Source organism: Lycorma delicatula, chromosome 6 (genome assembly GCF_047948215.1).
Source record: "Lycorma delicatula isolate Av1 chromosome 6, ASM4794821v1, whole genome shotgun sequence".
Taxonomy (NCBI): domain Eukaryota; kingdom Metazoa; phylum Arthropoda; class Insecta; order Hemiptera; family Fulgoridae; genus Lycorma; species Lycorma delicatula.
In genome coordinates, this window is record NC_134460.1 from 70,549,146 (window position 1) to 70,572,591 (window position 23,446).

The 23,446-nt window shown below is 34.0% G+C and overlaps 1 protein-coding gene across 1 annotated transcript in view; it reads right to left on the reverse strand.

Moving 5' to 3' along the window:
• Positions 1-275: 275 nt before the first annotated feature.
• LOC142326884 (pickpocket protein 19-like) overlaps positions 276-23,446 on the reverse strand; it is a 36,905-nt gene continuing 13,734 nt past the window's right edge. The window contains exons 6-11 of the mRNA XM_075369617.1: positions 22,703-22,836; positions 12,846-12,945; positions 11,647-11,926; positions 7,518-7,677; positions 3,221-3,324; positions 276-446 (exon numbers count right to left, since the gene is read on the reverse strand). Coding sequence (XP_075225732.1) covers positions 325-446; positions 3,221-3,324; positions 7,518-7,677; positions 11,647-11,926; positions 12,846-12,945; positions 22,703-22,836 — 900 coding nt within the window. The 3' untranslated portion in view covers positions 276-324. The remainder of the gene's footprint in view (positions 447-3,220; positions 3,325-7,517; positions 7,678-11,646; positions 11,927-12,845; positions 12,946-22,702; positions 22,837-23,446) is intronic.

Genomic DNA, 23,446 nt, shown 5'->3' on the forward strand with positions numbered 1-23,446 from the left:
TATGTTAGATCATACATAAGAAATTGGATCTTTGTGATTGAAGTTGTGATGATTCATAGCATCATCATAATCATTATTATTATTATTATTATTATTTCAGTATTAATTTATGAAAGAGATTTTTGTTTTAGTTTACACAATTGAATTACATATAAATTGGCTATACACAGTAGGATTGACTATGGTATAAATGGTTTTAAATAAGATTGACACATAGTAGGTGACAGATGATTGACAGATAGGTTTGAAGATTTTTATTTAATGATATGGTTACATTAGTGTTATTGTGTACAACCTTTAAAAAGTTTTATTTAGACATTTATTTTATACTGATTTGTTACCTCTATAAATATACCAAAATAATCTTAATCCAAAAAAATAAAATACTTCAACGAACGTCAGTAAACTGCATCCAAGGAATAATGCTGCTGTCCCACCAAATGATACTACACATAAAGAAATTATATACACAATTATGATCAAACACGATTTGTTGTTGCAATCTTATAATATGGGCTTCACTTAAAAATTGTTATTCTGCTGAAATATTTTATGAGGAATTCCTTACTTTTATTTATTGACGCATGCAAAATAGCTTAATATTGCTGATTGTAAGTAAATTACAAATTAATTATTTGGCCTTACTTATAGTAAATTTGTGGAGTATTAGTTTTACTAAATATTTACTTTGCATGACAGATGCTGCTATTAAGTTAATCGTTATATAGTTTAATGGAAAAAAACTCGGGAGTGATATTCATAGAACAGAACGCACACTAAGCTATTTTTTTATATTTCCTTCTAATTGAATTGTAATTACCTGAAAATAAAAAAAGAACTAAAAAAAAGAAAAAAATGTTTACTAACTGTAAAAATACACTATTAGGTACCGATAAGGAATCAATTTGCTTCAAATTAGGTGTAGCATGTTTTTTTAAATTCCTATGTATGGTCAGCATAAAGCAGAATATGAATAATTTTGTAGCGTAATCTTTATTATTAAAAATATTTCATTTTTTCTATTTTTTAAATATATATTTTTGTATTGAACAAAAAATGGGAGTTAGATGTTAATATTGGCAAAACATTTAGTACATGCTGGTTGGAGGTGAAGGACATAGCATCATAACAAGATTGAATTCAAGAATGACTATTTTCCTGGGATGGGGTTACTTGCAATGAATGTATGATTAATGAATTCATCACATAACTGGTCTGTGATACGGATCCCAACTCAGTGCACACCGTGAAGATATGAAAAACCTAGAAAGAGTTTGCAGATGGCATAGATTTTAATCATGGAAATGAGGGAATTATCCAATGAAGATGGTTTTGATAATATGAATGATGATTTCATGATTGTATATTTCAAATGGGGTATATGGGTGATCCTTTACTTAAACCACAAAAATAATAATAATTATTTTTGTATTAAAACAATTTTGTGTTTTGGGTTATACTCCAAAAGTAATTATCATTACTAAAGACCATTGGTCAGTGCCGTATGTTTTCCTTTCTAATTTATTTTCAATATTAAGATGTTTACTATCTTTTCTATAAATATGAACAAGTTTGTCATATGTTGCTGGCATGGTTACCCAGCTGTTTATATTTAATTATGTTTATATGTATTATAGATTATTTATTAATTCTGTAGATATGAAACTACACAGACACGAACAAGTAACACCTACAAATATTACACTTAAATCATGTAATCATTAATAAAAAATATATTCAAAGTATGTCTAATTGTATTTTTAATTAATATCCTTGAATCAGTTTTATGATATAAAAAGGTGTAGTTAAGTGGTTCAACACCCGTTTTAAAATCCTTTCAAACTAAATGGTGCTGCTGTTTTGTTGTTAATTAAAAAAAAATCACACTAATATTTTCTATAAGCAGATTACTAATAGGCTTATTTTATATCTACTTGATCTATTTGTTGGAAGAAGAGTAACAATTAGATATTTATTTTTAATTTAAGTTATAATCACTTTGTAAGATAACACTTATGCAGTTCTCAACACAATAAATTTGTGTGCATTATAAAATTTTAGAAAACTTGATTCTTGTTTGAATAAGATTAATCATTTACTGATGCGTAATGACAAAAATAATGAATGCTTTTACTATTTGCTGCATATCTTCACCATATGTTAATAATAAATAAAGGGTGTTTAGTATAGAGATACCGATAATAAGTGGTTATTGGTGTTGTTTATTGACAGAATAATTTAATTTGATGTAATCTTACTACAAGGGAAATTTAAACCAATTTTACTATTCAACACAGCAAGCAATTTTGAGCTGGATGGCAAAGTTCGAGGGGGGAGGGGAGAGTTAATGTTCAGTGTGTTAGAGAGCGGGAACCAACTTGGTTAGCTCTTCCACTCTCTTATGTCATCAGTACAGCCATGAGTGAGCAAGGGATGATTTTTTGAGGTGCATCATTACATGGATGAGACATGGGTCCATCATTACAGTCAAAAAAGGTGGGTGAGGAGCAGTGAAGGAAGGATATGTGAGCTGTTCAGTGAAGGCCAAAACCCACCTGTCAACTGGAAAAGTTCTTGCTTACAATTTTTTTTGACTAGGGGAATTTTACTCATTGATATTCTCCACAATCAACGAACTGTGAATGCGGCTTGCCATTATGGCCAGTTGCTACAGTCAACAAAAGGTGGAGTATGCCATCAGAGATGTCAAACTTTTCTATGACAACGCCAGGCTGCACACAGTGATTTTGACAAGGTATAAATTGGGAAAAATGCACTGGGAAGCCTTCGACCACCCTCTCTACAGTCCAGAGTTGTTCTCCTATGACTAATTTGTTTGCGCCCTTGAAAAAATTGCTTGGAGGGGAATGATCTGAAAACAATGAAGATGTTTAGGAATGTTTGTATAATTGGTTGACGACTTGTCTTCGAACCTTTTTTGAACAAGGAATATTCAAGCCTTCAAATCATTTGCAAAAGTGTATACATCATGCAGGAGACTATATAGTAAAGGTATGAATTGTGCATATTATTAATCAATAAATTTATTTAAAAAAAATTATCATTTATATTTGATTCACCCTTGTATAATCATGAAAGAGCACAACTTGCAAGTGAAAAAATATTTATTAATTTTCTTAAAATTTATAATAATTATGCTATTATAGAAAATTAAAATATGTTTGTAAATTGACTATATAATTAAAATAAAGTAGAATACCTAATAAATCTTCGTAACCAAATAAGATGTCTCGTTTTAACCGTGTTTTACTGTAAAGCTCAATTGCATAGCGAAATCGTATATTACATGGAACTGGATAAGTCCTGTAAAAAAATTGAAATGTTAATATACATCCTATTTGTGTATATAATTGTATTACTATATGACTTTTTAAAATTATGCTGTAACAATATGCTCTTATGCTAAGCAATAATGGTGGCAGACAAATTTAAAAAAAAGAATCTTAAAATTGTGTATTTTAGACCATGTCATTTTTTCAGAAGAAATTCTTCTACAATGAAAAAAAAGGAATTACCAAAATTTTGATTAAGAGTTTAACGTATATAAAATTAAATGTGTACAAATCATCGAGAACCTTCTCTTTTTTAAAAAAAATGTTAACCAAGTAGAGTTGAAAATTATGAATGATTTTTATATTTTAAACATTTACTAATTTTAAAGTTTTATAATTAACAAAAAGAATGTTTCAAATTGATTCTATGAACATAAGCTATTTTCATTTTACAAAAACTGTGTGCCATTTTTGTTCTTTTTGTGAACCAATTTTGGACATTTTTGAAATGAAAATCACTGTAATGACTTTCTCTTAATTTATGAAAAATTAATAATTGATTCAGAAAAAAAAATTATTGTTGACTATTAACAGGTCTTTCTGTAGTATTATAAAATCTTTTTTACCTAAAATTCACTTCTTTCCCACTGAAGGCTCTTTACTTTTTAACATTGCTTCATCCATTTCACCTTGATAATGTTTTACAGAGAAGCAATATTTTGTCTTGAACAGCTCCCCGATAAGGCACCAGGGGATCTAAATGAATCACGATCTTACTTGTTCTTGAATTGTGCTGAATCCTGTAGACCACGTCATTGATTTTGTTTAAGACTGTGTAAAGTCCCTCCCAATTCATCTGAAGCTTCGAAGATCTGCTGATTCTCTTTCTTGGATGGTAGAGCCAAACTCTTATCTCCTTGAATTCCAGGCGAATTGGCCTGTAACCGTCGTATCTTACTTCCACACAGTTGCTGGCCATCTTCAAATGTTGTCTTTAATGTAACGTCGTTCAGTCTTCTGTAATAGAAGCAGAAACGTATCTCGCCATTCAAACTTCTTGTTGACTGGAACAACAGGAGAGGATCAAGAACTGTCTGAATCTTGATTGACTCCTTTATCCTTCATATCCTTCACCATCTTGTCCTCCTCATCTTTAGTTAGATTTCATTTTCACTTGCTACCGTAATTGTTGAAGCAGATCAGTAACTTCGCTTTAAGGTAGCTACAATGATAGAAAGAATAATCAACAACAAAATGAAATCTCTCTTTCTCAAAAGGAAGCAATGAGACCGCTTAAGTACACACACCAGAAAATGTATCGAGTATAAATAAAAGCACATCAGTACAGAACAAAAAGGAAGACAAACTTCAGGTTAAGGTTCAGCTAACTAATCTGACAGATGAATTTGTTAAGGAGGTTTAGAAGGCTTTAAAGCCATGTTTTTTGTGAGGTGGTAACCAAAACCACAGAGACCACCTAAAACCATACAAGGAGCTGTTTCCCACTTTCCGAGGCGGCTGATGTGACCCTGTCGCGGTGTCGTTCCTGTTTTTGCCTCTGAATCAAGCACCGAGCCATGCCCATCTTTGTCCGCCGCTTCTTTGATCTCTGACTCGGCGACTAGGAACTACAAATCCGTTATGAACGGATTCCCGTTAGCTGTTCGATAACAGCTAACTCAGGGGCATTAGTCGGGCTGCTACCGGCACACATCCAGGTGGAAGCAACACGCACTTTCATCGACGGGGTATGGATCCCCTCTCGAGCCGAGATCAGGAAGAACCTTCTCGGCTCTGAGAAATCAGTCAACGACGCCCTTTCTCAGGCTCTGCGACTAGAGACAGCCGGAATGCTGTCTCGTCATACTTTTTGCCTTTGACGAATGGGAGTCGACTGCAACGAAGAGTAAGGGGACAACATCAAGAGTTCCGTGAAGGCGCCAGTTCCTAAAACGATTACAACGGTAAACCGAAGAATGCCTGCTGCAACATCGAAGAACAAGGGGTCGAGACCAGTCTACTGGAACTGTGGCGAACCAGACCACATAAAATAGACTGCAAGAAGAAGCCTTCGTCTTACGCTCAGCCTCAGCGAAACTAAGACGCGGTGGTCAAAACAAGGGTCTTCAGGCACTATAATCACCTTCCCCTCGTCGGTTTTGTTGAACGCCTCGACAATAAGAAAAGGATACGACAGCCTATCGTTGACTGCGTAGAGACATCATCCGTGTCAGATAAAAGTAAACATGGGGACTTTATTATCCGTCGTTAGACCAGACATCGTCAGCATCTGTGAGAAGAAGCTAGATCGGCCTTAGTCATCAATACTGCATCTGGAGATACACTACCAGTTATCAGCGAGGCTCGTGTCGATTTACCATTTGGTCGCTGCTGTCTTCGAGTGTGGGTGTTCGTCACCGAGATTAAGAATGACTTTATTCTTGGTCTGGACATCTTGCGAGCTTACGCACTGTAGACTAGACGTCACATGACATCTCCTGTGTCTGGACAACGAAGAAGCAGCGATGTAGAGTCCGGGAAGCGAACCTCATTCAGCGAGAGTGATACTTTATAAGACGAGACGATCCCGGGATGGAGTGAGGTGGTGATGGCTGAATTGTCAAATCCTCACAGGGCAGTAGCAGGAGTTATAGAACCTGATAGTACGGTGTCCAGCAAAGAAGTTCAACTCGACCGTTATTGGTTTTGAATTCGAGAAAGGTTCCCATCCAGAAGGTCCCATTCGGAACGACTGAACAAACTGTGTCACGAGGTACTGCTCTGGGAAAGTGCTCACCTGTACTCTTGGTGACTCCTAGGAATTTGGAAGAGAAATTACCAAAGAAAAAGGGACGAATGGATGGTCACTTACAAAAGTTAATATCGGCTGCAAGTGCTGCATTAGAAATTGAAGACTAGAGGCTACTACAGCAGTTTGTCATAGAATATCAACTTCTCATTAAAACAGAAGAAGATTCTTACGACTCTACAAATAAAGTGTATCAGCGCATCGACATGAGAGATGCGCAGCTTATTCGTCAACCATTACTGCCTCCCTCAAGCAGATCGGCCACTGTCTGAGTATATGTTGTTACTCTACGTTTACAGGTACTTACAATTTTTTTACCTTCAAAAGAGTTGACCTTTTATAAGGTTAACTTACTGAACAGCTACTTCATCTTTGTAAACAGTACAGTTTCTTGATCAGCATGATCAAGAAACGCTGTCAAAATGCTGTCCTTTGCATTTGATACAGACAGGAGGATTCTTGCATGGTTCCCCTTCATGCAGACTTTTCAAATCACTACAGATTCTTCCTGTTTCAAAACTCTTCTTCTGTTTCGCTTCTGGGACGATGGCTAGTTCTAAGCCAGGATGTTTAGTGAACCCTTTGCTAGAATAAATTTTTCAACCTCATTAATCCCTTCTGTAGCAAGGCTAGCTCCCAGGGTACATCCCACTTCAGAGTTACCAATCTTGGAGGTCCAGTCTGGTACTCCAGTGGAACCAATATATGTACTGGCAGAGAGCAGATGTGCAGTTTCTGCCCTGACTCCAGGCTCCTACTTACTGAAGTTTCCAGGGCTCCCTTACACTAACATACACGGGCATCTTACAGCATGCTTGTCATCACAGGGAGTGTGTGGACAATGGAAGGGTCTGTGTTACACCTGCGATCACATTTACTCTGGGCACCACATTGTTAGTTGTAAAAGATGATGTAAATCCATATTCAAAATTGCTTTTAAACATGGATGATGTGGTGCAGGTGGCCGTAAAGTCCAGTGTTTATAGTGACCTGTAGCTGGAATTCAGGTCAAAAGAAAGTTAATATTTCTGAGGAAAATGCTCGGACCCTGTTAGCCAGCTATATGTATTGTACTTATGTACAGCTGTTGCCACCCTGGATGAGGGATGTTGATAGTATGTTCTGGACGTGGTGATTATCTACCTCAGAGCAGTTATGGTTCTTGTTTAATTAAATGTGAAACTATTCTTTAACCACTTGATATTCATAACCAACAATTTGAAAGATTGTTTATGATGTGAACTTATTATTTATTTTAAATTATAAAATAAATGTGGTTCTATTGAGAGCCACTGTGTAAGGTTAATTTTTGGACTATGCTTGCAGATAATTTCAGTTAAAATATTAATAAATGATGTTTATGCAGTCTTAGTATATAATATAATGTTTAGAAACATGTAATAAATATTACTTACCATTCCCTGACTGTGTCTTTATCAATATATAAATTAATATCTTCACAAGTAGGATAACATTCACATTTTACTCTCTTCCCTTCATAGGTCAAAGTTATCAGAGCTTCAGTATGAGGTATAAGGCATGCTAAACCTTTTAAATCACAAACTGGGATATTTTCTGTGAAAATAAATGAATATTACTGAAATCAGCAATTCTTAAAAATAAAAATTAGTTCAGTTACAAATCGATTATTAAAACAAGAATGAAAGTAATTTGAGAGAATATTGTTTTAAGTATTCTAAGGAAATAAAAATATGAAATTTTTTGTGCCAGAATTTATCTATCTTTTTATTTAATTAGCATTAAAAAATTAATATTTAAATAAAATTTAACAAAGTATGTTAAACATAATTTAACTAATTTAAATTGTTAAAATGAATTAATTAACTTAACTAATAAACTTGATATCATTTTAAGTTGTTCTTGTGAGCATCTTCAGTCTGCTGTTCTCTCCCTGGTGTTCTCTATCTTTATGAGTGGTTAAAAATTGTATTGGATTTGAATTATGTTGACAAATTTGTCTTAATAATTTATCTTATTCATACAAAAATCTTAATTTGTATCTATTCATTGAAAGTATTCTAATTATAAAATTTTTTTTGGTCTATTCTTTCATAAGTTTGTAGTATTAAATAATTTTTCTATCCTAAAAACATAACATAACATAGGCTAAAAACATAACAAAAATATTAATTTAGTGTTCAATGTTCTCTTGAGAGTGAAATGAGAATTAATTATTAAAATGATAATACACAGTCATTTCCTCACAAAATTATATCCTTATGAATAAAAAATTGTTATAAGGCATGAAAAATATGTTTTTGTTTAATGGTCTTTCCTTGAATTATTAAAAGATTAAAATTCTATATTTTAAAGAACAAAAAAAGTGTTAAAATTTCTAAATTTTTATTTAGCTGACAATTTAATTTGGAAATAATTTTTTAAAGGTTATGTATAATTTTCCAATGTTATTACAGTGGTAGGTTGTAAGTGAATTGACATGCGATACAAGTCTCAAAACCAGGATAGTAATTTTCAAGAATAACAAATACCTCATGTAGGCTTACTAAGGAAAATGAGGTCTGAAGTAGTTTCTTGTTACCTTCCTCACCAATCTGAATCCTCTGTTGTATGTCAGCTTTCCACTTCAAGCAAAATGCAGATGATATTATCTCTACAATTTGTGACTGCCAATTATAGACATAAACCAGTTATAGTCACCAATTGTGCAGTTCACCACAGGAACTCTTAGTTTAGTTTCTTGTTAACCAAGAATGGTCAAGGTGGTATTAACTCTACTGCAGCCTGTTATTAACTGTACTACATTGCAGCCATTAAAAAATGATCAAACAGTATAAAATAATGTTGCCTTTTGTCAAGAAACAGTTGCTATATTAAAGCTTGTTTTCAAAACTCAGGGTTATTGCTGGTAATTTTAATTATTAAATTAACTTTTATTAGTGTTTGAAATAAATATTTGAAAATAAATAAATAGTTGTATGTATGAAAGCAATGTCAAGGTATCATAAAGTTTTAAATGGATATGCCATACAGAAAAATCATAAACTTTTATTTGACTCCTTTTAATATTTTTACTGATTGTGCTTGTTAAGGAAAATATGGAATTATATAATAGTAATAAAATAAGTAATTATACTTATTTAGGTAATATTTTTTTTAGATGACCTCCTCTCTCCCCTTAGTCATCCCAACCTCCATGAAGAAACCTACTCTAAGCTGGAAGCGGGATGATCTAACAATGAGCATAAGTGTGAACAGTCATGAAAAACCTTAATGTGTCATACTTACCTAATGGTACTTGTGTTAAGAGGAACATAAATAAAAAAACCCCAGAAGATCTAAATAGACTAAACCTAACATCTACTGCCTAACAATTAAAATTCAGCATGTAAAATGCCTAACATTTGTACATGTAATTAAAAAACAAAAATTAGCCCTCTTAATACAACAAACAGTTAAAAATATTTATTCAAACATATAAATTTAAAAAAGCAGGTAGTTTCAAATAATAATCTAATAATGATAGTTGCAAGTATAAATCTCTTACATATACTTTAAAAACAATGTCATCTTAACTAGACAGACCATGAAGTATCTCGCTACATACTAATGACATATTTAACTTAAAACCTACTAGCACAGAGTCCACTGCTCCTACACTGACCATCTACTCGGTTCAATGGAAAGCCGGAACAGCAGCTGTCCCCCACACACAGTAGCAAACCCTAATGCACTATACTCATTTAAGAATAAACAGACAAAATTCTTGAAAGCATGTAACTTCCTGCTAATAACTTCAAATTCCAACCTCTCATTAATTAAATTAAGGCCATCTAATTGCACCTTGATAATGGTGACAGTGAAGACTGTAACATGTATTTTAACAGGTTATGTTGTCTACTGGCAACGTATGGTACTCTGTAACCCAGCAGAGTCAAATCCACCTCTATATAACCAATTGATTGCCTTAAGCAGGAACACAATTCCTGAATTCTCCTTCTCCTGTTCAAAGATACAGTCCCAAGATGAATGCAATGATAAACATATGAGTCATGATGCAAGGCTAGTCCACAGCAATGTAGATTAAACAGGAATCTTTTTTGTACCGCCTTTACCTGTTAACACAAATAGTTCTTATTGTTGTTCCACACCACCAAGTAATACACCAAAATCTGTCTAACCACTGCTTTATGTAAATGAAGTATGGTCTTAGCACTTTTGAAGTTTCTAGCCATCCAGGAAAGTAATCCGTAGAGCCATAGAAGTGATGTCCTCTGTGAAAAATCCTCTGTGATTTACTGCAGAGGATCAGAAGAATCCATCTTTGAGGCCTCTGACACCCTGAAGTTTGACATCAAGGCCTTCAGGAAGTTGGAAAAAAGAGGAAAGAAAGGATGACCTAAGTGCAAACCTAGGTAATAAGAATAAAAATGTAATGAGTTTTACAAAATTATGACAAACTTAATAAAAGAATGACTTTTTAATAACTGTGTGACTTGTAGTTGCTTTGATAGATGTGACAACATTTTATTTTAAAAGGTTCATGTTTTTTTAAGTGGCAAGGGCCCTTTACACACTTGGAATCTTTTGTTTTCATTCAAGGTTTTAATATCCTTTGACAAGTTTTTTTACAGGATGATCTATTTGACAAGACTAGTCTTTTGATTAAGTAAAGTAGCTTGGGTTTTTCATTAGTTAGGGAAAGGTACACCATTTTTTTATTTTTATTTTTAAGAGGCTAATGACTACAGTAGTCGATGCCCCTAAAAAACTACAAAAAAAATTATATAGTTATGATATTAGACCTAAAGTTTTGTTTTTTGCACCCTATATGTATAAGTATCACAGCAATATTACAATTATATGAGAAAATATTTAATAAATTGCCAAAAAATATTTCATGTTGTTTGAAAAACATGCATTCCAAAAGCATGTAGCATTCTAGTTTCATTTCTGTACTTTTGATCAATAGGATGCTTTTATTTTCTTTATTATTTATTTTTTATCATTGCTTTCAAGTGCATTTATTTTTACTTTCTTGGCTACATAGCTGTATGTACAACTGTACAATGTATTCTGTAAGGGAAAGTATGTTATTCAGGTCAGATTTTTAATGTCAGGGTTTCTTTCTATCTTGATGTTTCATAAACCCCTCTCAAAGAACACAATCATAGCATTGAAAAAAATAGCATTGAAAAATACCAGCATGTACTGTTTGTAGATTTGTTTTTAGTCTAATATATCCAGACTGGATGGACCAATTGGATGAAATTGCAGATGATGATTTCTGTGTGTGGGACATTGATATCATTTAATTTTGATCATAATTGGTCAAGAGGGCAAGAAGCTACAGATCTCAGGATTTCTGCATCTCAAAATTTTCCTCAAAGGGTAAGTAAATGTCTTCATATAATTTAATGTTCCTTAGATAGCTAAGTAATTTTCCTGCTAAGATCTAGTAGTCTGCTAAGGGTAAAACTCTTTCTAGCTGAAGCTGCACAATCGTCCCAACTTGACAGAGAGAAAAAATATTTTGAGTTCTAAGTAATGTAATATAATACAAACCATGTTTTTTGTAAAAATGAGGAGCACAACTACACAGTTTATATGCCAGTGATCTTCTACATTCCATTAGACAAATATTGTAACTATATTTAGGAATATTCCAATGTTTTAAAGGTTCATCAATGAATCTACATTTTCTTTGTTCGGGTGTTAAACTTCTTAATTCTTTTGATGCTACTGTTTCCAAAAAATGAAAGGTTGTATCCCTTTCCATCATTGTCACAACAACATAATTTTTTGCTCTTACTTCTGGCATCTCAAATGGTGAGTGTATGTAGTACTGAAAACAAAAAAATATTTTGAAATAAAAATAAAAGGCAATAAAACTATGAAAATGTAATGTATTTTTAATTTTTTTGAATCATACTGAAGATTTTTCTTAAAGCAAGATAACTTATTTTAATCGGTTGTAGTTTGTGACCTTCAAGTATATTTTGTGATTCATCTAACTTGTCATAACAAATTTTAAAAATCATATGCCACTATAAAAAAAAAAAAAACCACTGGTTAATGCGTTATATAGTAATGTATAATGTGTAGGATTGGTGGAAAACAGTAATAAATTAATATTAACAGTTGATAACATTTTTTTTAAATCTCTTTTCTTAATGCAGGAGATGATTTAAGGGAGATTTTTATTTAGTTGGAATTTTTGTGTTACAAATATTTAAAATCGTTTCATATATTATTTTTAAGTTTTGGTTATTTAGACTTTTTAGAACCTCTAACATTGTTTCATGTTAACCAGATGTTTTGTTATTTTTGAGTGTGTTGATTGTATCTTTAACCCCCTTCCAACGTTAGTTCTAGTGAATTCTCCAAAACAGTAGGAGTATCCTTTAATATTTACTTGTTATGTTTATAATGAAAAAATTATGAAATAACATAAACTTACAATAAAATATAAACCTATAATATAACTTATAAGGTTTGCTGTGGTTCTTACATTAGTAGTTTTAACTTTTTTTGCCTTTATTATAAATGTCATCAAAAGATTAAAAATATTTTTTGTTTATTATTTAATACTACTAAAGCGTTATTTGTAACTATGGTGTTTATAAACAAAGTTTATAAAAGATTTATAAATTTGTACATATAATGTAGGCCTATTAATTTGTTTACAACTATTCTTTATAAATAGTTATTATTGTTTTAAAGGTTAATAAGAATAAATAAATTAATTTTACAAAATCACTTACTGTTACATTTACTGGGAGATCTTCAATGCGAGCGTAGCATAGTGAATTTAAAAAATTACAGTGAGGAGGAGAGAAATTGTAGTTATGTTGTTTATCAGATCTGGAAAATAAAAAAATTTCTTACTGTACAAATACTTCTTGTAGATTACTGATTTTTTTTTTGTTCCATTCTATACTGTTTAAGCAATTAATACTTCAGATTCCAATTGGTTTTACTTCTTCTAACCGACTTTCAGAAAATTTACTCATAGTTGAGTTTGTATACAGAGTTCTGATGAAAAAATTCATTTTTTTCTTGCAGTCAATACTTTTTGAACCTTTTTATTTATCTGGTTTTTTGGCAGCTTACTCATCCCATATGTGAATTAAAAACAAAACATTTTCCAATCTTTTTGGCAGTAATACTGAACAAATTTAATTACTTTATTTTAAGTTATTTACTGTATTATGTCAAGCTGATCAAATAGGGTTTTGAAGGATAAGCACGAGGCTAGCTTGTCGAGAAAGCAGCCAGATGTTATCTTTCTGAATAACCCTGAGGATTAAGCAAAAATGACCAAGGAAATAAGAAACTATTCAGGTTGCTTAGTAAGAAGAGATACAGCCTGTACATAAGAAATGTATGGGAAACCCAGGGAAGACTGGCTGTTGTTGTTGATGACAATGAGATTATGAGGGTTATCTGTGAATCTTTAAAGGCTGAAAAAATAGAGGTAAATGTTGATTCCAAACATAAACAGAGACTAAGAGTCAAATGGCAATATGGATCATCTTCTCTGTCACAATGAGTTCATGACTCTGGTCAGGGAGCAAAATACTGATTTGGACAAGGTGACTTTTCAGAGTGAATGTCAGTTTCTGTTTAAGGCAGGTAAACTTAAGGCAGATTGTTACCATGCAGTGTTGGAGATGGGACCTGACCTTCTACAGAAGTTTGTTTCTGAAGGTAGGTTGTTTGAGGACTTCTTGTCTTGTAGGGTGAAGGAATATAAGACAAGAAGTTTAAAAACAAGTCTTCCTGTCAGTCCTAAAAATCTATCAAGCAGATTGATTATCTTGTGAGAGGTGCTGGAAACACTTGCCACTGCCTGATCTTCCTCATCTGATGAGGCAGAGGAATCATTGATTCTTACCTCTGTCACTTCACCAGCCCTACCTCGTTTGGGCTTGGGCTGTTTCCTCAAATCACTGGCTTCCGCCAGAATACTCTCTACAAAGTGAAACTTACACAGACAATCTAAATCTTGCTATATCTACTACTACTAAATATGGGCAAATCCACAACTGTCCACAGCAAGCTATGAACAGCTGGAGGCCTATAAATCCATCACTCAGCACCTCTTAGCTGCTACTGGATTGATCTCATAAGTACTTGTTTGAGCAAGCAGTCATGAGATTTTGGATTACGGCCCATACCCAAAGGGTGTACACAGAACTAGGGTTTGGAGTAGATTTAACTAGGCCAAATCCTTGCTTATAACAGGTACTAATGACTGACAGCAATCTCATTGCCTCTCCTTCACCACATATCCTTTAGAACCAGAACAAATCAGTCTTGAAGGGCCCTCGATGAGGTGGGTGCATGTCAAATCCAATCTAAGCACCAAATTCAACAAAGAAAAGCAAATAATGAGTCTATGTTCTATTAAGACGCATGTGTATGTTCCAAAAACTTTAATTGACAAACAATCCAACACTACTGGTGGTACACACTCAACTACTAAGCTACATTAAAAGATAAAAACTTCATGTGTTGTCAGTTGTTATATCTATTCAAGAAAAAAGATAAAATCAACCTTTGGCCAAAGGTGAGATAAGGGTACTGTTTCCATGACCTGCCAGAAGATCACCAAACAGTTTGACCTCACAATCTACTTACTGGGGAAGGTCTTACTTACCTTCCCCAAGTAAGAATGACCAACGATAAAAGATGGAATTTCAGAAAAGTAATGGGATGAAAAAGTCAAGCCCACAGAAATGTTGGTTCATTTAGCCAGACTTGAGTAAAAGGCTGATCAGCTAGTTCAACCAGCAAAAACCCCAGGCCATTGCCCAAGCTCTGACCTGAGCTTGGGCTGAGTCAGCAGACTGGAAAACTCAGCCTACAGCATAGCTCACCAAGGGGATAGGACACACACACACACACACACACACACTCACACACACACACAGAGAGAGAGAGAGAGAGATGGGTGGAAAAAGGCCTATAAAACCAAGAGAAAAAACCCTAAGAAAAGTGAAAGGAAACAGTAAAGCTACGCAAAGATGTAAAGAAATAACTACAAGAGTAAAGATAATATAAAGTGCTTCTCCAAAAATCACTGCAAGTGTATGGGGCCAGAGGCCAAGAAGTGATAATAATTTTTTTTTTTTTTGTCTTCGGTCATTTGACTGGTTTGATGCAGCTCTTCAAGATTCCCTATCTAGTGCTTGCTAGTCGTTTCATTTCAGTATACCCTCTACATCCTACATCCCTAACAATTTGTTTTACATATTCCAAACGTGGCCTGCCTACACAATTTTTCCCTTCTACCTGTCCTTCCAATATTAAAGCGACTATTCCAGGATGCCTTAGTATGTGGCCTATAAGTCTGTCTCTTCTTTTAACTATATTTTTCCAAATGCTTCTTTCTTCATCTATTTGCCGCAATACCTCTTAATTTGTCCACTTATCCACCCATCTGATTTTTAACATTCTCTTATAGCACCACATTTCAAAAGCTTCTAATCTTTTCTTCTCAGATACTCCGATTGTCCAAGTTTCACTTCCATATAAAGCGACACTCCAAACATACACTTTCAAAAATCTTTTCCTGACATTTAAATTAATTTTTGATGTAAACAAATTATATTTCTTACTGAAGGCTCGTTTAGCTTGTGCTATTCGGCATTTTATATCGCTCCTGCTTCGTCCATCTTTAGTAATTCTACTTCCCAAATAACAAAATTCTTCTACCTCCATAATCTTTTCTCCTCCTATTTTCACATTCAGTGGTCCATCTTTGTTATTTCTACTACATTTCATTACTTTTGTTTTGTTCTTGTTTATTTTCATGCGATAGTTCTTGCATAGGACTTCATCTATGCCGTTCATTGTTTCTTCTAAATCTTTTTTACTCTCGGCTAGAATTATTATATCATCAGCAAATCGTAGCATCTTTATTTTTTCAACTTGTACTGTTACTCCGAATCTAAATTGTTCTTTAACATCATTAACTGCTAGTTCCATGTAAAATAAAAAGTAACGGAGATAGGGAACATCCTTGTCGGACTCCCTTTCTTATTACGGCTTCTTTCTTATGTTCAATTGTTACTGTTTCTATTTGGTTCCTGTACATGTTAGCAATTGTTCTTCTATCTCTGTATTTGAACCCTAATTTTTTTAAAATGCTGAACATTTTATTCCAGTCTACGTTATCGAATGCCTTTTCTAGGTCTATAAACGCCAAGTATGTTGGTTTGTTTTTCTTTAGTCTTCCTTCTACTATTAATCTGAGGCCTAAAATTGCTTCCCTTGTCCCTATACTTTTCCTGAAACCAAATTGGTCTTCTCCTAACACTTCCTCCACTCTCCTCTCAATTCTTCTGTATAGAATTCTAGTTAAGATTTTTGATGCATGACTAGTTAAACTAATTGTTCTGTATTCTTCACATTTATCTGCCCCTGCTTTCTTTGGTATCATTACTATAACACTTTTTTTGAAGTCTGACGGAAATTCCCCTTTTTCATAAATATTAAACACCAGTTTGTATAATCTATCAATCGCTTTCTCACCTGCACTGCACAGTAATTCTACAGGTATTCCGTCTATCCAGGAGTCTTTCTGCCATTTAAATCTTTTAATGCTCTCTTAAATTCAGATCTCAGTATTGTTTCTCCCATTTCATTCTCCTCAACTTCCTCTTCTTCCTCTATAACACCATTTTCTAATTCATTTCCTCCGTGTAACTCTTCAATATATTCCACCCATCTATCGACTTTACCTTTCGTATTATATATTGGTGTACCATCTTTGTTTAACACATTATTAGATTTTAATTTATGTACCCCAAAATTTTCCTTAACTTTACTGTATGCTCCGTCTATTTTACCAATGTTTATTTCTCTTTCCACTTCTGAACACTTTTCTTTAATCCACTCTTCTTTCGCCAGTTTGCACTTCCTGTTTATAGCATTTCTTAATTGCCGATAATTCCTTTTACTTTCTTCATCACTAGCATTCTTATATTTTCTACGTTCATCCATCAGCTGCAATATATCGTCTGAAACCCAAGGTTTTCTACCAGTTCTCTTTATTCCGCCTAAGTTTGCTTCTGCTGATTTAAGAATTTCCTTTTTAACATTCTCCCATTCTTATTCTACATTTACTACCTTATCTTTTTTACTCAGACCTCTTGCGATGTCCTCCTCAATAATCTTCTTTACCTCCTCTTCCTCAAGCTTCTCTAAATTCCACCGATTCATCTGACACCTTTTCTTCAGGTTTTTAAACCCCAATCTACATTTCATTATCACCAAATTATGGTCGCTATCAATGTCTGCTCCAGGGTAAGTTTTGCAGTCAACGAGTTGATTTCTAAATCTTTGCTTAACCATGATATAATCTATCTGATACCTTGCAGTATCGCCTGGCTTTTTCCAAGTGTATATTCTTCTATTATGATTTTTAAATTGGGTGTTGGCAATTACTAAATGATATCCTTTGTGCAAAACTCTATAAGTCGGTCCCCTCTTTCATTCCTTTTGCCCAGCCCGTATTCACCCACTATATTTCCTTCCTTGCCTTTTCCAATGCTTGCATTCCAATCTCCAACTATTATTAAATTTTCATCTCCTTTTACGTGTTTAATTGCTTCATCAATCTCTTCATATACACACTCTACCTCATCATCATCATGGGCGCTTGTAGGCATATAGACGTTAACAATCGTTGTCGGTTTAGGTTTTGATTTTATCCTTATTACAATGATTCTATCGCTATGCGTCTTGAAATACTCCACTCTCCTCCCTATCTTCTTGTTCATCATGAAACCTACTCCTGCCTGTCCATTATTTGACGCTGAGTTAATTACTCTAAAATTACCTGTCCAAAAGTGATAATAATAATAATTTTTTAATAGAGTGCCTCCTCTCTTTCCTTTCAGCCATCCCAATCTCCATGAAGATACCTACTCTAAGCAGGGAAGCAGGATGACCTAACTATACAGAGTACAGTTAGTCCTGAGTACAGAATTGGTGGTCCGAAGCTGGTAGTGGTTTTTGCTGTTTGCAGCGAGGGTGGAAGGCACTGCTGTGATCTGTTTTTTGCTGACACTGGACAGGTGCAGAAGGGAAGTGCCATCCCTTTTCCCAGTTGTGGAAACTGAGTTGAGAGTGGGCTGATGTAAGCTTGCTCTGCTGAAGTCTTCTCCTGCTCAGTGTGTCAGTCACTTTGGCTGTTGGCAGGGATTGTCCCAAGGGTAAGGGTATCAGAACCTTTACTGCTATGTACGAATCCTGGGATGTCAGTATAGCGAGTCAGGCAGTACTGATTTCCTGACCCGGGTTAAATCTGTGGGAGGTGGCTGACTGGAGGTACCTAGGCAGGATTAGCAATCTGGGGCATCCCCAACTGCCTGTCCCGCAGCACCTTATGACATCTTGACTGATGAAATCTCATGTATAGAAATTCTTACTTCCATTCATTGTGTGGCAGAGGGTCAAAATAAAAACCCTCCTCTTGGAGAGCCTTTGACTTTGGTAGCAAAGCGAAGGAAAAGTTTTGCGACTACGAATGTTGAAAAGACTGATAGAACCAAATTTCCGCCAAAAAATAGTGGAGTGGTACTGAAATATTTAGTTTATAAAAATGAAAAAGGGTATTTTGGCAAGATTAGTCCATTCTTGATAACTCAAGGCACCACAGAAGTTGCTGGAGAAGTGGATTAGAAGAACTGTTCTAGGACTGTTTTGGAGACCGTCAATGATGTACAATCCTCTAGGCAACTCAAAGCTAAGGAAGCCAGAGTCTTGGATATTAAGATTACACCTCATAGTATGCTGAATACCTCAAAGGGTGTTACCATGTGTAGGGATTTTTGAACTGGACAGAAGAGGAAATCAAAGAACTTCATTAAAAAGTAATGTTGCGTACCATCTATTAAACACATGATGCAATGGAGATGTTCTATTATCTGCGTTGCATGTCTTAACTTTCAATAAGCCAAAGTGCTCAGAGAAAATAAAATGTCTTTTCCACAAGTTGGATTTAAGTCTATTTATCCTGATTTCTTTGCGGTGCTTTGGATGTTAGAAATTTAGACATATAGCGACATGTTGTATGAAGAAACAAATCTGTGTTTGTGGTGGGTTATTACATCCTGATTACTTGTGAATACCTGTCTGTATCAATTGTCATGGGCACCAGTCTGCGAGGTCTTCAAATTGTTCTATCTATAAGCAAGAAGTAGCTGTACAAGAAGTTAAGCCTATATAGTGTGCTATTTTGAAGTTAAGAAAATTGTGCTTCTAGCACTCCAGTGGTTGTGTCTTATGCACAGGATGCTGCAGCTCCTGCAGTTCCCTTTAAACCAAAAAAAGGACATAATCTATAGAGGACATGATCTCTGAACTGCACCAGCCCTGGCTAGTATGGCTGAACGTATCATCTATAAAAAATTGAAAAGTTGACCATCCAGAAAAAGTAGCCCAAAATTATTAAAGAAGAAAGCAAATGTTTCCAAACAAAAGAGTTCTGTACAACCTAGCAGTAACCTTCAACCAAGTGGAAGAAGAATGAAAATGAGATTGAAACACAGAAAAAGCACAAACATAAAGCAGTACATGCTAAAGTTCAAACAGAAAGAATGCCCCTTCAGAGAATCAAGAAAGACAACAAGGTTATGATAACTGAAAAGAAAGTGTTGTACAAACAGTCCTCAAAAACCAGGAGTCGTTTAAATGAAGCGCTTTAACCATCCCACTCACTTTAGCAGGAATTGCATCGAATCTTGACTCTGATGCAGTGCTCATTGCATATCTGCACAAATATCATCTGATAGAGGCAGCAAAACATCCTCCATAATGTATTGTGGAGGATCAGAAGATTCCATGTCAGAGTCCATTGACTCTTTGGAATTCGATGTTGAGGCCTTCAGGAATATGGAAAAGAGAAGAAAAATGAATGTCATTAGGGACAAATGAGGTGATAGAAATAAGAATACATAGTTTTATACACTTTTGACAAATTTAATAAACGTATCAATTTTTTAATAATTGTATAACTTTGCACCTGTTTTAATAGAACTGACAACATTTCTTTGGAAACTAATTATGGGTTTTTTTTTTGGCAAGGACTCTTCATACCCTTGTCAACTTGCGCTGTTTTAAGGTTATTAATAATGTCCTATGATAATTCTATTCCTGGATAATCTGTTTGTCAAGACTAATCTTCTGACTTGGTCGTAGTGTTTTTATCAGAGAGGAAAGAAAATTTTTCTTTTTTCTTTGGGTAAAGAGTGCTATAATCTTAGCAGTCGATGCCCATACTCCCCTCCCCCAAGAAGAAAAAAATAATGCTCTGAGGTAATCATGTATGTCAATACTCTGTTGAAAGTTTTGGTGATTAGGGACCCCAAGTCCTTAATACCAATTTGGAGTACTGATTCCAAGTCAGTACAGAGATTGCGCATCCACTCTCTGCTGGGATATATGCTTGGGTAGAACATATGCCCGGATTGAAGGTTGGATTGAACCTTCAAGGTTAGTAGCCCTGGAGTAGGGTGTACCCCACTCCAGAAAGGATCAGCATTCATGTAGAATGTTGAACAAGTAAATGTGTCAGAGGGTGCATGTAAACACCCTCATTTAGAACCAGTCGATTTGCCAGACGTGAAATGGAGTAAGGACACAGATAAAATTAGGAGAGATTTGAGAAGTCGACAAACTTCTTTCACCAATAGTGTTTTTTTGTCAGACCAAGACAACTTATAGATATGCTAGCTTTTATTATGCAACATATGCAATGTTTCAAGTGCCAGCGTTTTGGACAGTTGGCAGTCAGATGTGAAAGGTAAGAAATCTGCATTTATGAAGTGGAAAGTCATGAATATGATCCATGCAAAGATCCTCCACTTTTTGTTAACTGCAAACACAACTGTCATTCAAGAAACTGTCCAGTTTATAAGATGGAAACAGTGACTCAGAAGGTAAAAACCCTGCAAAAAGTTAGTTATCCTGAAGCAAGGAAAATTGTCAGCCACTGAACACCTTGACCAATGACATATGCAGAAGTGGCTACTCCCCTTCTTCACCAAAATTTAACGTGAAGCAGTTGCTTTTTACTCTTGCGCCAAGCCTTGCTGATTGAAAGGATCATGAATACTAGGATGAAATTTTCTAGGATGAAGAATCAGTAAAACCCATCAAGATGTAGCTACCAATGTTGTGCATAAAGATGTGAAGGAGACAAGTGAAACGGCCAAACACACCGTTCTTTGATTTGTCATAACGTGAAGGAAGGTGGGACAAGGACGCAGAATAAGTCTGAGCTTGGTAAGATGCAGATCCAAGTTAAATTACAGAATGCCCTAACACAGAGACTGATTAGCATTCAACTATGGAATCTCCAAAAGCAAGGGGACTCTGACAAAGAGGTTGTGTACTTCAGCTGCCCCAAAAATGTTATGGCGAAGTGCATCAAGTTTGGACTCTGAAACAATCATGCTAACTGCTCTAGTCTAATCAAGATCAGTATCACCTGATGCCGGCCACCAAACCTCCTTACTATTGGAGATGGATGAAGATACCATCTTCGAGGTCTCAGACACCCCATCATCAGAGTTGGAGGCCATTAGGAGGATGGAAGAAAGAAATAAGAAGGGATGGCCTAAGTGAAAACCTAGGCGATAAACAATGAAATATATTTTAAATCAACATTTTCAAAGTTTTACAATATATTTTATTATCCAGAATATTTTAATAGTTTTTACTTCATATCATATATCAAAGTGGAAAGTTTTTTGTCTTTTTTATTAGGGAAAGGGAATAATGAGCAAAGTATTCTATGTCCATAACCCTGAAAAAAAATTAGGTTATTTATAAAAATAAACAAAAGGTTTTCTAAATAAATAATAGGTTTTTGCGTATAATTTTTTTATGGTTTATTTTGGCACATTTTTAAAGTGCTGAAAAAAGGTATTAGTATTTTCTCCTCCCTTCTCCTTATGTAACCAAAGTTATATAGTTCTTGCTTGGGAAAGCCTCTGATGATAATGCTTTTTTTCCTGTTTAGTCTCCGGTAATTACCTTTCAGATAATATTTCAGAGGATGAATGAGAATGATATGTATGAATGTAAATGAAGTGTCGTCTTGCACAGTCTCAGTTTGACCATTCCTGAGATGTGAGGTTAATTGAAACCCAACCACCAAAAAACACCGATATTCATGATCTAGTATACAAAACCGTGTAAAAATAACCGACTTTACTAGGACTTAAACGCTGGAACTTTCTACTTCCAAATCAGCTGATTATGATTGCACTGCCTCTAATAAATGTTTACATAACAGTATATATATATATATTTTTTTTTATTTTTTAATCTTATATACATTTTGATACCTCTTACCATTCAACCATCTCTACAATTCATCTCTGAAATCGTATTGAATGTTTTCTTAAGTCAAAAATTGAGTTCTGGCACTTAACAATTATGATGTCTTTGCCAAGCATAAATGCAGATTGTTTTTTACTATTCCACATTTTAGCTAGCAGTTTATTTTCAATTTTTTTATCAGTCATTCATAATTTTGTTGCAGTAATAAATGGTATTAAAAACATATAAAATAAATGTTTAAAAATGAATCTTCTATACTTACTGAAGAGTTAAATACTGAGACATTACTCCACTGTAGGTATAACATAAACCCATTTCTGTTAAAGTTTCTAAAAAACCCATGTCTTTGTACTTAGGATTAAAAATAGTAGAATGAAATATCATTTTTACAGAAACCTGTAATAAACAATAAATTTTATTATGTAGATTATTTAAGAGTATTTATTAAAGATTGTTTAATGAAGTTTTGGGAAATACATTAACCTATGAGGATAAAGGGATATCAGAGAAATCAATATAAATAATAAAATAAGTGTTTGTTATGATAAAGTAAGGATTTACAACAGTGTTTCACAAAACATTTTTTCTACTTATTATAGTAATAGGTAAGGTATTCTAAAGGAGAAATCAGTCAGAAAAAAGAACTTGAAAATACGATTATTAATTCATATGATAATTGTAATACAATAATAAAAATTAGTTAAAATGCTTTTAATTGTGAGTAAAACTTAAAAAATTAATTGAGTTGATCAAGTGATGATCAACTCAATTAATAAAATAGAAATAGAAAATTGATAATTTTGTAAAAAAAATAAAATCCATAGTTGTAAATAAAAAAAAGTAGCAACTTATTAAGAAGTATGTGGATTTAAGTTCTTAATAGTTTTTATATTAGTAGATTAGAGTGTATGTATGTTTAATATTTTTGAAAAGATTTGAAGGCTCCCTTAATCTTTGGCTATTAGACTTATTTTTCACACTTTTGTCAGAAAAGTAAGAATTAGTC